The following is a 16,825-nucleotide window of genomic DNA, read 5'->3' as shown; positions in this document are numbered from 1 at the left end:
GGTTAGGCTAGTTCACTCCCCCCCCCCCCCCCACTCAGGGCCACTTACTCGTACCCAAACGACTGCCACAACCACTAAAAAAAAAAAACCCTACCTAGTAACACTCTTGTTACTTTGTCTGCCACGAATTCAATTCACGTCAACTGGCAACATCACTATTGCCATCCAGTGCCAATGTTGACACTATGTTTACTATTAGTTCATTCCTTGGCAACTATAGCCTGCAGTAGCAATATACTCCAAACCATGTGGCGCCACTGATGTCATATCTTCTAAATTTGAGTATTTTGTACATCATTATCATGTCTCTCCTGTTTCTACTCCTCTTCAGTGTTTGTGAGGTTCTGTTTATTCAGTATATCGTTTTCATTTCTGTCTGACGAGACGAAGAATCGATTCCAGTGCTGGAAATTGTAGAACATATAATGCATGGAATGTGTAGCTTGAAGAATAATTCTTTGTTCAGACTTCTGAACCAAGTCTATGTAGACTCCTGTATCCGAGGACCCAGTACTAGAGGCTCCTGTATCCGAGGACCCAGTACTGGAGGCTCCTGTATCCTAGGAAACAGTACTGGAGGCTCCTGTATCCTAGGACCCAGTACTGGAGGCTCCTGTATCCTAGGAAACAGTGCTGGAGGCTCCTGTATCCTAGGAAACAGTGCTGGAGGCTCCTGTATCCTAGGAAACAGTACTGGAGGCTCCTGTATCCTAGGACCCAGTACTGGAGACTCCTGTATCCTAGGACCCAGTACTGGAGGCTCCTGTATCCTAGGAAACAGTACTGGAGGCTCCTGTATCCTAGGAAACAGTACTGGAGGCTCCTGTATCCTAGGAAACAGTACTGGAGGCTCCTGTATCCTAGGAAACAGTACTGGAGGCTCCTGTATTCTAGGAAACAGTACTGGAGGCTCCTGTATCCTAGGAAACAGTACTGGAGGCTCCTGTATCCTAGGAAACAGTACTGGAGGCTCCTGTATCCTAGGAAACAGTACTAGAGGCTCCTGTATCCTAGGAAACAGTACTGGAGGCTCCAGTATCCTAGGAAACAGTACTGGAGGCTCCTGTATCCTAGGAAACAGTGCTGGAGGCTCCTGTATCCTAGGAAACAGTACTGGAGGCTCCTGTATCCTAGGAAACAGTACTGGAGGCTCCTGTATCCGCGGACCCAGTACTGGAGACTCCTGTATCCTAGGAAACAGTACTGGAGGCTCCTGTATCCTAGGAAACAGTGCTGGAGGCTCCTGTATCCTAGGACCCAGTACTGGAGACTCCTGTATCCTAGGAAACAGTACTGGAGACTCCTGTATCCTAGGAAACAGTACTGGAGGCTCCTGTATCCTAGGAAACAGTACTGGAGGCTCCTGTATCCTAGGAAACAGTACTGGAGGCTCCTGTATCCTAGGAAACAGTACTGGAGGCTCCTGTATCCGCGGACCCTGTACAGCAGCATGCATGCGAATTGCCGAGTTACAAGTGGCAAGAATGAGTGGCAATCAATCACCCAAACGACCCTACCAGCCGTGTTAACAGCCTCTCGTAACCACACGACTACCCCTTCACCACCCCCTCAACAACCACCACCACCACCACATCCCCTGTGGGAAGACCGCTCTCCCACAGAGGTATATATATATTCACTCTCCCTCCCCCACCACAGTCACTGTTCCCATCACAGTCAACATTTACTGTCGTCACTGCAGTCATTGTCATAACTATACAGTCACTGTAACCATGTACACAGGTGTCATACCTACCTCAGGGTTCGTCCCCGACCACAGGTGTCGTTACCCACCACAGGTGCTAGTAATGTTGCTTGACGAGGATGATTAGTAAACAAAGCAAGCTTAGACGCATCGCCCCACATCACTTACACACACAAACACACACAATTTAACCCAAAACAAACTTTATTTTCCCGAAGAAACAACGAAATAGCGTTTATCCAACTATGCCGTCTCGTTCTACCTGTGTAGGTAACATCCCTTTCTTGCGTCAGTGCGTTTAAACGTCAGCCGGACGACGACGACGCTAAGTCATCTGTACCGTATGGAGCTAGAGAGCTGAGGAGGAGGATATTATGCAAATGGACGGTTCTTAAGTCAATGCAAATATCCGCCAGTGCCTGGTGAGCACGTTGGGGGGGGGAGGGGAATGTTTGGCGAAGAACTGCGTCATAACCCATGTACTACACCCTGTACTACACCCTCTCACAGCTCCTGCAAAAGCCAAAGTGGATGCATTTAAATGCTGTAACAATAGAAATCATTGAAGGCATATTAAGCATGAGACTAACATGTACCCCCCCTCCCTCCCCACCACCACCTGTAAAAAAGACGTCAATGAACGTCAAAAAAAAAGATGTTCATTGACGTCAAAAAGACGTCAGTAAGTTTAAGCATATTAAATAGGATTGAGTTGTGTCAGTATGATAGGATTGGTTGGTCTGTGGTGGACGGCATGACCATGCTATGGGTACAGTGAGTGGATTGGACAAAGTGGATTGGAGGAACGCCCAGTACCGGGTCCTCGGGTACAGGCTCCTCCAGCGGGTACATGGGCCTCCAGTACGGGGGTCCTCCGGTACAGTTTCTTTAGGATCATTGTTATCATCATCATTCTTATATGATATTTTTTTAGGATCATTATTCCTCATCAGCGTTGTTATGTGATGATAGGAGCAGATCTTCATGGCATGTGTGTGTATGTGTGTACTCACCTAGGTGTACTCACCTAGGTGTACTTACCTAGGTGTACTCACCTAGATGTACTTGCTGGGTTGAGCTATGCTCCTATGCAGGCGATGCGTCACAATAACGTGGCTGAAGTATGTTGACTTCAGCCACGTATGTTGTTATCTGGTCAACAGCTATGCTCCTATCCTCGCCTTCCGAGTGTTCTTAGATTAATGTAATGTCTCATTTCTCATTCTTTTATCATATTTACATGTAGAAGTTTGAATCGATTTAGCTTCACAGACGTCTACGTCTAATATGTTCCACGTATTGACAGCTCTGGCACTGAAAACGTTGTTTCTGACGTTCCTGAGACTCATTTGCGTCTCGAGTTTGCGTCTATTGGCCCTCTCGTTCTGCTGTTCCTAGCTGCGAACAATGCTGCTTTGTCTGCCTTATAAATTTCCTTTAGAATCTTGTATGTTGTTATCACATCCCCTCTATGTCTCCTTTCCTTCAGTGTGGTAAGGTCCAATTCCTTCAGTCTTTCTTCATAGTTTATGCCCTTCAACCTCAGGATCAAGTCTTGTTGCATATCTCTGGAATTTTTATAGTTTCTCGTTTTTTGTTCTAGTTTCTGTGTGTGTGTGTATGTGTGTGTGTGTGTGTGTGTGTGTGTGTGTGTGTGTGTGTGTGTGTGTGTGTGTGTGTGTGTGTGTGTGTGTGTGGGCGCGCGCGTCCCTCACAAGATAAGGCCACCTAGAGAGGTTCCTCCTTCATAACTGAGGGAAAACATTAGGGGAGTCGTAATATTCCAGCTTCTCTCCTCACTGCTTTTAGAAGTGGTAATTTCGGCAGTAATTGCTCTACGGCCGACATTCTCTAGTTCCACGACCCCCGGAGACTATACCACATCTCCCGCTTGCTGTTCTTGTCTTCCTGGGACAACACGGCGACCAGGAGGCCAGATTCACGAAAGCCCTTACGAAGCTGTACATCTTTTCTCAAACTTTGGCGGCTTTGTTTCCAATTATTAAACAGATTATAAGCATGAAAACATCCCAAATCAACTGTTATTGTTATAAACAGCCTCCTGGTGCTTCGAAGCTCATTAACTACTTGTATAGTTTCTATGGAATAAAGTACAAAATATGAATTGTTATACCCCCTCTCTATCCACAAGAATTAGGCAAAAACTCAAGAAAACCTTTCTACGACTTTGTATATAGTGCACATGTGTACTCAATTAGTCGAAGGATTGCGTACGTTTGCGTCATTGATTATTTATTTAGGCCCTAATCAGATTAGGTCAAATTAGGTCAGATTTGATCAGGTCGGGTCAGGTCAAGTCATGTCAGGTCAGGTTAAGTCATGTCAGGTCAGGTCAAGTCAGGTGGGGAATCTGTTTCCCTATCAACTCTTTTCAGCGCATTCCAGTTGCTAAATATTCTGGAACTATTTGTTTTAATTTCTAAAAATCGCTTGTGACTCATTTGGCTACTTAGTTTCGAGCTGTGTCTCCTTGTTCATGTAAAACCTATGCTAACATGGATTGTCCTTGTTTGTTCTGTCTGCTACTGTGATAACTTTGTATGTGGTTATCATGTCTCCGTTTCTTGTCTATTTCAGTAATATTAAGTATTCATATTCTACAGAGACTAATGAAAGCAGTGACAGGCTCAGTCATGTAGGTAGCTAATCACCTTTTCCAACACAAAGTTACTCACTGAAGACAACCCAGCGAGCCCCCTACAAAACGCCTCAAGGGGGAAAAAAAAGTAAATTATCTTCCCATGTAAATCTCGTAAATGGGACATGTTGGCAGGAGATTTAAGTCTCTGTAAATCATATGGGCTGAGAGGCAGGGGGACGGCTCCGGGACTGTCATTAAGACGTTCTTGTTGACATTAAGGGTCGTCTAGATATCCTTATTACCCGAGCCGTTTTCAAGTTTCAGTAGGGCCTCGGGGGGCCTCGGGGGGCCTCGGGGGGCCTCGGGGGGGGCCCATGGTGGGTATAGGAAGGGGGTCCACCTGGCCCTCAGGGCCGTTATAATCACAACTATGAGGTGGTCAAGAACCTCCCAAGCTGATAATGGGGTATTGGCATGTGGGAAATGGTGTGGGGGGGTGGGGGGAGGGGGGTTTGGAGGTAGTGGGGGGGGAGTTGGAGGTAGTGGGGGGGTTGGATGTAGTGGGGTGTTTGGAAGTAGTGAGGGGGGAAGGTAGTGGGGGTTCGGAGGTAGTAGCGGGGGTTTGGAGGTAGTGGGGGTGTGGAGGTAGTGGAGGTAGTGGGGGGTGTGGAGGTAGTGGAGGTTTGGGGTAGAGAAGGCCGAGGTGAACTGAAACGAGAAACAATATGAGGCAAGTCAACGTCACAATTCTAACGGATTGGTCGATTGATTAACGGATTGATTGGTTAGAAACCAGGAGCATTGATGGGATAGGGGAGGGTCCCTATATGGAAACCAGGAGCATTGATGGGATAGGGGAGGGTCCCTATATGGAAACCAGGAGCATTGATGGGATAGGGGAGGGTCCCTATACGGAAACCAGGAGCATTGATGGGATAGGGGAGTCCCTTTATGATAGCCAGGAGCATTGATGGGATAGGGGAGTCCCTTTATGATAGCCAGGAGCATTGATGGGATAATGGGGGTCCCTATATGATAGCCAAGCGCATTGATGGTATAGAAAGCATCATATAGAAGTCAGAAAGCATGAGAACGAGGTCTAACCGAATCCAGCACCACCATCAATAAATACTCCCCATGCACCACAACCATATCCGACCATCTCGGCTATAATTATTAACAACGACCAATTCCCATAAACACATAATTGGCGGTGGAAGCCGCTGCTGAAACACGGTAATAAAGACCTGTTTATCTTAGGCCACATAACTCATGGTCTGCCACTCCTGCCTCCAGCCACACAGGCAAGGAATCTGCTCTATAAAAACAAGGGAGACTGCTAGAGTGTGAGTTGTGTGAGAGAGAGAGAGAGAGAGAGAGAGAGAGAGAGAGAGAGAGAGAGAGAGAGAGAGAGAGAGAGAGAGAGAGAGAGAGAGAGAGAGAGAGAGACAGAGACAGACAGAGAGAGAGAGACAGAGAGAGACGGAGACAGAGACAGAGAGAGACAGAGAGACAGACAGAGACAGAGGAAAATATATAAAGATAAAGACCGACCCGGGCACCGCAGGATACCTCATCCAGTTATAATATATATATATATATATATATATATATATATATATATATATATATATATATATATATATATTTATATATTTATATATATATATATATATATATATATCCTAGGAGATACTCAGATCCTAGGAGGTCCTAAGATCTGAGGTCACTCAGAGCCTAAGAAGTCTCAGGTCACTCAGACCACTAGGAGGTGAGCGAGCCAGCCTGTAAGAAATATGTTTCAGAAGAATTGTTTTAAGAATTTGGCATTACACAGAATACTGGTGTTTATTCTCGAGATTAATAATGCGAAGGAGGACCCCACGAAAAAGGCTCCAACATGTTGTGACCCACATGTTGGTCAGTCATACTGGTACAATGTCCCACATGTTGTTGAAGTATGTCCCCGCATATTACTGAACACTACAGGTATAATGTCCCACACATATTATGCTGCAGGTATAATGTCCCACATATTACTGGATGCTTGAGGTGGGGGGAGATGGGGGGGGGGGATATTGGGTAACAGGCTGTGGCCTCGGGTCACCCTTCAGGGGGATTGGTGACTGGGGTCTCGCCCAGTCACCTGGGATAATGATCTCCCATTGAGGCGCTGCACCTGCTGTGGGAATACCCAGACCGATGCCCCACTGTGGGGGATACCCAGCTCAATGCCCCTGTGGGGGATACTTTATCCGGGGCAATTGTGGGGCTGAGAGGCAACGCAGGTAGTGGAACTCCAGAAACAGATGTGACAATGGTGAGGATGTATAATATCATGGCATATAATGCTATAGAAGCAAAGGTACCCCGTTTGTGTGTGAGATGCTCCAGATGTGCCAAATCTTCTCCACTAGTGTGTGTTTGTCTGGGGTTGAAGGGGGGGCACACTCAGTGGGACGTACATATTCCTCTGGATAAATACGTATTTCTAGTTTTGTGCAGATCAGAATCGTCTTCTCTTCCCTAGAATTTTATATTTTTCTGCCTCGTTTGTAAATATTATCTTCACCAGTCGATTTTTCTGCCTCCTGTACTGGCCTAACCTGAATACTTTACATGTGTTTAGTGAAGTATTTACTCACTGAAACGTGAACTCTGTGGGACAAACACTCAGTGATACAATTACTCAGTTAAGATTTCAACTCAGATTCAACAGAGCAGAAGAAGTTGTTAAACACATATGGCAAAATCTTACTGAAGCGACCATACGAGTCATAAATACTCATACTTCGCCCAAGTAAAACAGAAACAAGCAACACCTTGTGGGCCAGCCAGAGGCTTAGGGCCCGCGCAGGAATATCCCTGCAAAAAAAAAAAATACTCAGTAGAATATCCACATGAATACATCAAGGTATGCAACCCTAATGATTCATGTAAACCATGGCTTGCAAAATCATTTCCTGTTTCAGCATTCGATTAAAGATGAGTTCATCATTCAAAATATAATTTTGGTTTGATAATCCCGTACAGGAACAGCCGGATGAGGTAAGCACTTGAGTGCTCCTATAGTGTGCATAAAGTTTCCGGAGTGGCACTTATCAAATTTTTTGGTATTAATGGAAACAATTCTTATGTATACCCTGAGTGTATGTACGTACGTATGTATGTGTATGTGTGTGAGTATTTGGTATCAGATTTGATTAATAAACATATCCCGAGATACTAGAGGATCTGTCTGTGTTTGTCACACACACAATCATCGCTTAAAAGGTCAGGAAAGGTCATTAATATAACATTCTCACACACCTTCAATAACCCTAAGACTGACTTCTCTTAAAGTCGATAAGTCAAGTTTAGGTAGGATTCACTAAGCTTCCTATAAGGCAAGTCGAGAGAGAGGGGTAAGAAAGCGATAAGGGAAGGAGGCGAGAGAGTAACTTGCAAGACGAGGAGAGGAGAAGATGGAGAGAGAGAGGGGGGGGGGAGGGGGGAAGAAGGAGGAGAAGGAGAAGGAAATGATGTAGGATGGCGACTTGCTGAGGGGCCAGTAAGCCCTCAATAAGTACACACTCGATACCCGCCCGTTCGTAACCACACCCCCTCCCCACTCCTCCATCCCAGCTGGTTTGAACTACTTAAAACAAATTGGCAAATCATCAAAACTCCATTCTCGTTTTTTTTTTAAGATCCCTTAGGCAACCACAAGTGAAAATATTCGCTCACTTATTTGTCTCATGTGTCCGGGACTCACACACACACACACACACACACACACACACACACACACACACACACACACACACACACACACACACACACACACACACACATAGAGGATTGAAACAGAGGATGTTAGTAGGAGACTACAAAATGACCTAGACAGACTGAATGAATGGTCCAACAAATGGCTACTAAAGTTTAACCCGAGTAAATGCAAAGTAATGAAACTAGGCGGTGGAAACAGGAGGCCAGACACAGGATACAAAATAGGAGATGAAATACTTAATGAAACTGACAGAGAGAAAGATCTAGGAGTTGGTATCACACCAAACCTGTCTCCTGAAGCCCACATAAAAAGAATTACGTATGCGGCATATGCGAGGCTGGCTAACATGAAAACAGCGTTCAGGAACCTGTGTAAGGAATCATTCAGAATCTTGTATACCACATATGTAAGACCAATCCTGGAGTATGCGGCCTCAGCATGGAGCCCGTACCTTGTCAAGCACAAGACGAAGCTAGAAATAGTTCAGAGGTATGCTACTAGACTAGTCCCAGAACTAAGAGGCATGAGTTACGAGGAAAGGCTGCGGGAAATGGACCTCACGACACTAGAAGACAAAAGAGTAAGGGGATACATGATCACTACCTACAAAATCCTCAAAGGAATTGACAGGGTAGACAAGGATAAACAATTCAACACTGGTGGTACGCGAACAAGGGGACACAGGTGGAAACTGAGTACCCAAATGAGCCACAGGGACGTTAGAAAGAACTTTTTCAGTGTCAGAGTAGTTAACAGGTGGAATGCATTAGGCAGTAATGTGGTGGAGGCTGACTCCATAAACGGTTTTAAATGTAGATATGATAGAGCCTAATAGGCTCAGGAATCTGTACACTATTGATTGACAGCTAAGAGGTGGGACCAAAGAGCCAGAGCTCAACCCCCGCAAGCACAACTAGGTGAGTACAACTAGGTGAGTACACATACACACACACACACACACACACACACACACACACACCCTACACCGTAGTCAGGACAAACTAATAACAACATATACGTCGCGTCTTCGACAACTCCGCCGGGAAGAAAACGTTTACCTGATGCCTCTGTTCACCAGACAGGTAACCTGGAGTTAGGCAACTGTTATTGGTTGCATCATGGAAAAGGCCAGTCGTTGCCTTAGGGGGGGGGGGGATCTCGATAAACCAATATTCCCCAGACAATACCAGACAGCAAGAAAAGAAAGAAATCAGATGGGAAGAGGAAGAGTAGCACTGCTGATCCGAAGGAGTTGTGGCTGTGATATACAATCTCCAAGAAAACCCACAAAGGGCCCAGAGAAGAACAGGTGAATACTAACAGAGTTTGCACAAATATAATTAAAAACCGGGATGAAACATCAATAAAAATGAGAGCAAAGCTGCCAGTAATGAAATTATTGGCAGCTTTGTCAGCAATTTCATTAGCAATTATTCTAATATTCTAAATTGAAATTATTCCAATTTCAAATTAGAAATTACCTTTCCATAGCTCATCGTTAGCCTTGCCTTACTAGGTTTCCCTTGAACACGCCATTTTTTTTTTTACAACCGGTTCCCTAATTACTGCTGGGGGAACAGGGGCGAATAGTTAAGCCTTAAGCTTTGATACCGGTCAATATCTTTCTGTCGCTTTCTCTCAGTCTCTCGCCACATTTCACTCATTCTCTGCTATTCAATTTGCCTCACTGTACTTCCTCCATTCAACACTTCGGTAATTACAGGAAGACGCAAACCTGAAGACGTTAATAATCCAACGAGACTAAAGCGAAAAGCATCAGTCAGCGAGACCGGTCGTTAGCGACCACATCCAGGTCGCAATGTTTCAATACACCTCATCGTGTCCTCGCTCTGGGCTCCTAAATTGTTCATTACGGGAATTGGTTAAAATTACACCGAGGACATAATCGCTAATTGGTGTGTAATTCGAATGAGACAGAGAGGGAGGGCGGAAAAAAAAAAGGTCCGTGACAAATTCTAAAACTGGTTTTATCAGAGGTGTTTCAGTCTGACTGTCAGTCTGTCTCTCAGGTGTCTTTGGCGCTGTCTCAGGGTCCCGCTCCTCTGTCCTGAGATGGAATCCAGGGTTCCTCCTTTGTTTTGATGTAGTGGTCCTTGTTCTGGTGACCTGGGGATGCTGCTGCTCTCATCTGCTCTCGTTAAACACACATTTCTCTCATTTGTTCGTTAAACGCTGCTGTTCGAGGTCCCATGGTCCCAGACCATCTTTTCTCCTTGTTTGACGATCTCTTATTCCAGGTTTATGAGCTGTAGTGTCTGGTCCCATAGTTCCAGGCCCCTTGCCTATGTTAATTACCTCTTAATGGCTCAATGTGTTAATGGCTGAATGGCTCAATGTAACCAACCCCTGGTTAGTTACCCGTCATACCTGATCCTGTCCCATATTCCGGGAAAGTACTTAATTTACTTCATTTTGTCCGAGACAAGAAGCTTGTGATATGTATTTCACATTATATATATATATATATATATATATATATATATATATATATATATATATATATATATATATATATATATATATATATATATATATATATGTATTTGTATTGTATATGGCTTGTATCGACGACTGACCCTCCCCTCAGGATACAACCCCGTAACAACAGTGGCCTAACTCCTGGGGGAACGTATTTACTACTAGGTGAACAGGGGCATTAGGTGAAAGGAAACGTGCCCAACCGCATTTCTGTCCCGCCCGGGAATCGAAGCCGAGATCCCCCTGATTATGAGTCAAGAGCGAAGACAACTGCTCTGTCGAGACTGGTTTGGAAATAAGGTTCTGTTCGAGTAGAATTGACTTTGAGTTTGGGTTGAGGATAGATTTAATTGGTATTTGGTTGAGAGAGAGAGGGGGGGGAGTTGGGGGGGGGGGAGATAGGGAGGGAGTTGGGGAGGGGGATGGGGGGATTTAGGGGGGGGAGAGTTGGGTGGGGGGGAAGAGTTTGAGGGGGAGAAGAGGGGGGAAAGGGGGGGGGGGATTTGAACAAGACCCAATTAGCATGACCAAACATGCCTCCTACGCCACCTTATGTCCTTATTTCACTAATTCGGGGCCCGAGGTTGATGCCCTTAAGCTCCATTATCTCTCACTGATTTCTCACAGGTTTTCCTAGCTTTCTATCACCTTCCCATTGGTTGTGTGTTGTGTGTCTTCGCTGTGTGTTTCTTTTTGGTACCTGGCCCCCTGAGACCTTCCCTCCGGCCTCTGACCCCCTCACGTGTAGCATAGACGTTTATCTCCACCATAATAGTCCTTTGAAAGCCCAACCTCCACATTCACAAGCACCAAACTTCAACATATACACGCAATTCACCCACTCAATTCACCCAAACACCCACTCAAACAAGATCAACCACAACCAAAGTTTCGTGGTTTACAAAGCCCTCATTTAGCCACTCTTCATTTACGCCCCCCACGCCACGCCCCCCACGCACGCCCCCCTCCAGGACACTCTGGATTGTTGCCAAGACACGACAAAATGATCTTCAACATGTTCACAACAGTGATCTTGTTGCTGGATAATTGCTACTCGCTGGCAGGACTTCACCCCTAAGTGAAGATCAAGTATGGGATTCTACGTGGGATTAAGCAAGCCACGTGGGATTAAGCAAGCCACGTGGGATATTTCGGTTTTAGTCTATGAAAGACCAACTGCCAGAAAGCGAGAGAACGCTGGCGATTTCCTACATCCTTATCAAGTCTCTGCCTTCAAAATCACGCCCCAGAATCAAGCTAGGTGGGCTAGGCTTATGCAGTATCCTCACAATTGTCTCCCTACGCCATCTTATTCTCCTTAATTTGATCACTTTGGCTATTGTTGTTGTTTAGATTCAGCTACTCAGAAAAAAGGTTCAAGTAGCACGGGCTATGGCGAGCCCGTAGTGGACTTGTTGTCATCTTGCCATCTGGTTAAAAGTACAGTGATTTAACAGTGCCACGGTGAGTCGTGAACTACTTCACCTGTAAAACGCTCACCTGGGTATTGTGTATGAAAAGGTGTATGTTGTGAAAGAGAAAAGTGTATGAGAGGGGTGTTAGGGGGTGATGTGATGAAGTATGGAGTGTAGAGGAATTAATTTAATCTCGTGTGGGTGAAAGTGAATTGGTTGAAGAATATGCACTATAGTATAGGACGATCTGGAAGAGGCATAGAAGAACTGCGAGAAAATGTGAATGATATATCATAATTCTTGTTGCCTATTTACCTAGGCAACACATCATATGTAGAAAGGAATACATATGAACCCATCGTGACATGTAGAGAGAAAAGGCTAGTGTGACGTGTAAAAAGTCGTGTAGCAGGTGTACAAATGAGTCGACCGAAAGCCTTAATGAAATCACTCGGCTTTTTGGTAATTTCTCTCAGGAAAATAGAGTGAGGTGATTACACCTGGGTATCTAATACCCAGGAGGAAGGAGGAGCGGCGGGCCAGTAGGAACAGGATGGGCAGGAGACACGGACAATTTGGGCGGACGTGTCAGCGAGGAGAGTCATTATATGAAGCATAGAGGATGCTGTCGGAGAAAAAAAAAGATAATGATACTGTGCTTGCATAGTGAGAGACATATACCAGCCATAGCAGTAGTCGTAGTTGTACCAAAACTGCTACTGCTACTATACCAGCCATGGCACAACTGAAGCTAAACTAGAGTGAGAAGGCTATATAGAGAGATCATAGCAGAAAACATGAGGTCAGGCTACAACAGCAGAAGGCTGTTGGGTATTGGGCTAAAGGGTCAAATGCCTTCCAGTTCTTTTGAACAGTCAGTTGTGGCCTAGTTGTTGTTAAGGTACTGGACACGCTAATTATATATATATAATATATATATATATATATATATATATATATATATATATATATATATATATATATATATATAATATATATATATATATATATATATATATATATATATATATATATATATATATATGTGTGTGTGTGTGTGTGTGTGTGTGTGTGTGTGTGTGTGTGTGTGTGTGTGTGTGTGTGTGTGTGTGTGTGTGAACAAGCTTGAATGGTCCCCAAGCCAATATGCAACTGAAAACTCCACACCCCAGAAGGATTCGACCCCAGACAGCCAGGGGCACTATGCAACTAGCGTACCTAGTACCTTAACCACTTGACCAACTATGACTGTACAAAAGACGAGGCTATATCCCCAACGTCCCGACGGCACTGTGTGTATCAGAAAAAGTAGAAATTGTGAGCAACAAAGTCAGAATACAAGAACCCAGAGAGTTAGAGGAAAAGGGGCAGACTGCGCAAAACAGCGACTAGACAGCGTCTTGGGTTCCCATAACCACAGTCTTGAGGGTGTTTATGTTCGATCCCAATTAAAGTCGATTACATCTTTCTCCCTCTTTCTCGACTTTGTGGTGTCGCGGTGGTGACCCTTCGCCTGGCGCTGGAGGGAGGAGGAGGAGGAGGAGGAGGTAGAGAAGGAGGAGGAGGTATAGGAGAAGGAGAAGGAGGAGGAGGAGATGGAGGTGGAGGAGAAAGCTCTGTGGTGGAGTTCAAACTATATAAGAGACCTTAAGAAAGGTCATCTACTTCTTAACTTTTTGATCAGCCATTATTTGCGTGCGTGTCTGGGTCAATACGCGTGTGTGACTGTGTGTATATATATCATGTGTGTGTGTGTGTGTGTTTATGTATGTGTATGTGTGTGTGTGTTTGTTCCCTCACCTACAAGTGTGCACATTTACCTGTCATTGCCTTGGATTGAGCGTCGGCATCTAATCTCTCCTCTCAAATTTCAATTAATGTGCCTGAGTATACTGTTAGATAACCTCAAGATAAGAAGATGATAGTGTATAATATCTATATTTGAAACTCTGCAAGTAGGCAGCCTCCACCATCTAACTTCTCAGTGTATTCCATTTTATTTCAATATTCTGTGACCCATTTGGGCACTCAGTTTCCACCTGTCCCCCCCCCCCTCCTCCCTTATTCGTCCACACACCATGCTAAGAGTTCAGTCCAATCAGTTCCACTGAAAATTGTATTAATCGTTTTGTCCGGGACAGGAAGCCTAGGTATATATTTACTTTAGGCTTGTATGGAGGTCCTCATCCCGCTCATAGGACAAACGGACTCTTTTTCTAGGATGCACTCCCACAACATATACCTAACTCCCAGGCTCATTTAGTGCTCTCATTTAGTGCTAGGTGAACAGATGCATTAGATGAGAGGAAACATGCCCCATGCAGCTATTTCTGTCCCATCCGGGAATCAAACCCGGGATCCCCGATTGTGAGACGAGAACTGTGGTAATCATGTCTCTTCTAACTCTTCCGTTATTCAGGGATTTGAGGGCTAATTCCTGTGGTTTTACCTTATAACTCCCTCTTGTTAGTACTAGTCTAGTGTCATTTCTCTAAATATTAAGTTTTGTGTTTAATCAGGTAAGGACTCTACATATACGCCACGTATTCCAGAATTGGTCTGGCCTACGTGGTTTACAAGGGTTCTGTATGATTTTTGAATTATATTTCTAAGGGAAGTTATGTTTGCAGCATACGCCACTGGTGATATTCGGTTGATGTGCAAATCGAACCTTCAGGAGACAGGTTTGATGTCATATTAAACCCTCAGATCTTCCTCTCTGATTCTCGAATGGTTTCATCTCCCAGTTGATGGGAGTCTTTGAGAGTGTGTGTGTTAGTGTGTGAGTACTCACCTAGGTGGCGAGTGAGTGTATGAGTGAGTGTGTAGGGTACTAGGGAGGGGGGGTAGTAGGAATGAATGAATTATCAGTGGAAAGCACCAAGCCATTACGACTATACAGCACTAGGAATGGGGTCAGGATAAAAGGATTTGCGCTGGGACGAGAAAGGGAAGAAATGGCACCCAACCACTTGTGGACAGTCGGGGGATTGAACGCCAACCTGCATGAAGCTCTACCGTCGCTCAGTAAGATGAGTAAGGTGAAGGAATATCCTGAGTAAGGGAGAGGCGGGCGTCAGGACCCCGAAGCGGCGAGTATGCGAACTCCAACCCGGACAAAAACTGGCCCCACTCACCGTGTCATCTGCTCCTCATCGCCTTACAACCACGGGGCACTATGATTACTTGCCGCCAACGGGGCCTTTCAACCAGGGGGCACTGTGATTACCTGCCGGCGTCAGGAGCCTCCCCCCTTCACCACCTCCCCCTTCACCACCATCACCCCCTCCCTCAGTAGAGACACGCTGGTAAAGTGACCTTGAGGGGGGCCACAGACCATCTTTATCTTGTCGCTTCTAACTATGAAGGATCAGGCCAGGCTGCTTCCCCCCTCTGATGAAACACCTGGCTGGAAGATGATGGATGGTGACATTTAAAGAAGATAGAATATGCTGGAGTTCGGAAAGATGGGGGAGGGAGGGTCTCTCTCGCTCTCTCTCTCTCTCTCTCTCTCTCTCTCTCTCTCTCTCTCTCTCTCTCTCTCTCTCTCTCTCTCTCTCTCTCTCTCTCTCTCTCTCTCTCTCCCAGAGAAAGAGGAGTGAGAGTGTGTGTGTGTGTGTGTGTGGGTAAGAGGGGAGATGGTCTGACCAGGAGATCTAAGGAGAATGAAGATAAGATAAGGTCTTATCTAAGATAAGACCTGCAGAAGAGGGGGGGGTGAGGGGAGGCATTAATTGATTGATAAATAACCTGTATTCGCTTTACCAACGAGATCATTGCCACTATGTAACCCTCATTGTTCATTTAAGTGTTGTTACCTCAGAAGAAAAGGATAAAAGCAGGAGGGGGTGATTAGGGATCTATTGCCCCCAATAACCGTAGGGCGTAACTGTCGAGGATTGGGGCAATCTTAGTCTGTCATCTATCCCTTGGCCCTGAGAAAGACAGCTCCTAAAATTATAATGAATTACCCTCCACGTCGAGGGAGGAAGAATGTGGAGGAGTTAGTCTGCAGGGAGGGAGGGAGGGAGGGAGGGAGGGAGGGAGGGAGGGAGGGAGGGAGGGAGGGAGGGAGGAAGGGAGAAGAGTGGGGTGAGAGAGAGAACAGAGATGAGAGTGTGAGAGAAAAGGTGAGAAAGTGAGAGACAGAGAGAAGGTGAGAGAAGATGAGTGGATGAGAGAGAGAGAGAGAGAGAGAGAGAGAGAGAGAGAGAGAGAGAGAGAGAGAGAGAGAGAGAGAGAGAGAGAGAGAGAGAGAGAGAGAGAGAGAGAGAGAGAGGAGTCTTGACCCTCCCAACAATAACGCTACAAGAGTTACAGGTGTGTGTATCATCCCCCCCCCTCCCCCCTTCCCCCTCCAGGCAGACGAGACGGAGCGAGAGAGAGAGGCGGGAGGGAGAGATGAAGGGGTAGTAGGAGGAGATAAAGGGTAAAAGGGGGTGGAATGAAGGGTAGGGGAGGGAGGGGAAAGCACTCATGTGTCCAGCACCCCTCTTCCAATCCCCCCCCCTACACACCCCCAACCTCCACAACCCCCCCCCCCCCCACCTTCACCCACTTCTTGACTATACATTATGTTGTATTTATTGATTTACAACCTCGTCCTTCCCCCTCCCCCCCCCCCTCCGACCATCAGATAATAGGTCGCATTTCGTACGTTATGGTAACCACCGTCACAAATGCAGTGTACTACGAAAAAATAACAGCTCGCAGATTTTTTTTTGAGTGCATCGGGAGGGATAGTTTAGGTGGGTTGATTGGGTTCGTTCGTTTCTGGTTTGGATAGGAGGTTAGATTTTGGACGAAGTGGCAAATAAAGAGAATGAGCTGGTCTC

The 16,825-nt window shown here is 45.6% G+C and overlaps 1 protein-coding gene across 1 annotated transcript; it reads left to right on the top strand.

Annotated features, from left to right (window-relative positions):
• The first annotated feature begins 425 nt into the window (after positions 1–425).
• LOC138352195 (uncharacterized transmembrane protein DDB_G0289901-like) lies at positions 426–1,529 on the top strand. The gene has a single exon (XM_069304470.1). The coding sequence runs from the start codon at positions 426–428 to the stop codon at positions 1,527–1,529; it is 1,104 nt and encodes a 367-aa protein (XP_069160571.1).
• Positions 1,530–16,825: the final 15,296 nt, after the last annotated feature.

This window comes from Procambarus clarkii, chromosome 52, assembly GCF_040958095.1.
Source record: "Procambarus clarkii isolate CNS0578487 chromosome 52, FALCON_Pclarkii_2.0, whole genome shotgun sequence".
In the NCBI taxonomy this organism is placed as follows: Eukaryota; Metazoa; Arthropoda; class Malacostraca; order Decapoda; family Cambaridae; genus Procambarus; species Procambarus clarkii.
The sequence above is the reverse complement of the archived record's forward strand: the minus strand, read 5'-3'. Positions and strand labels throughout refer to the sequence as shown.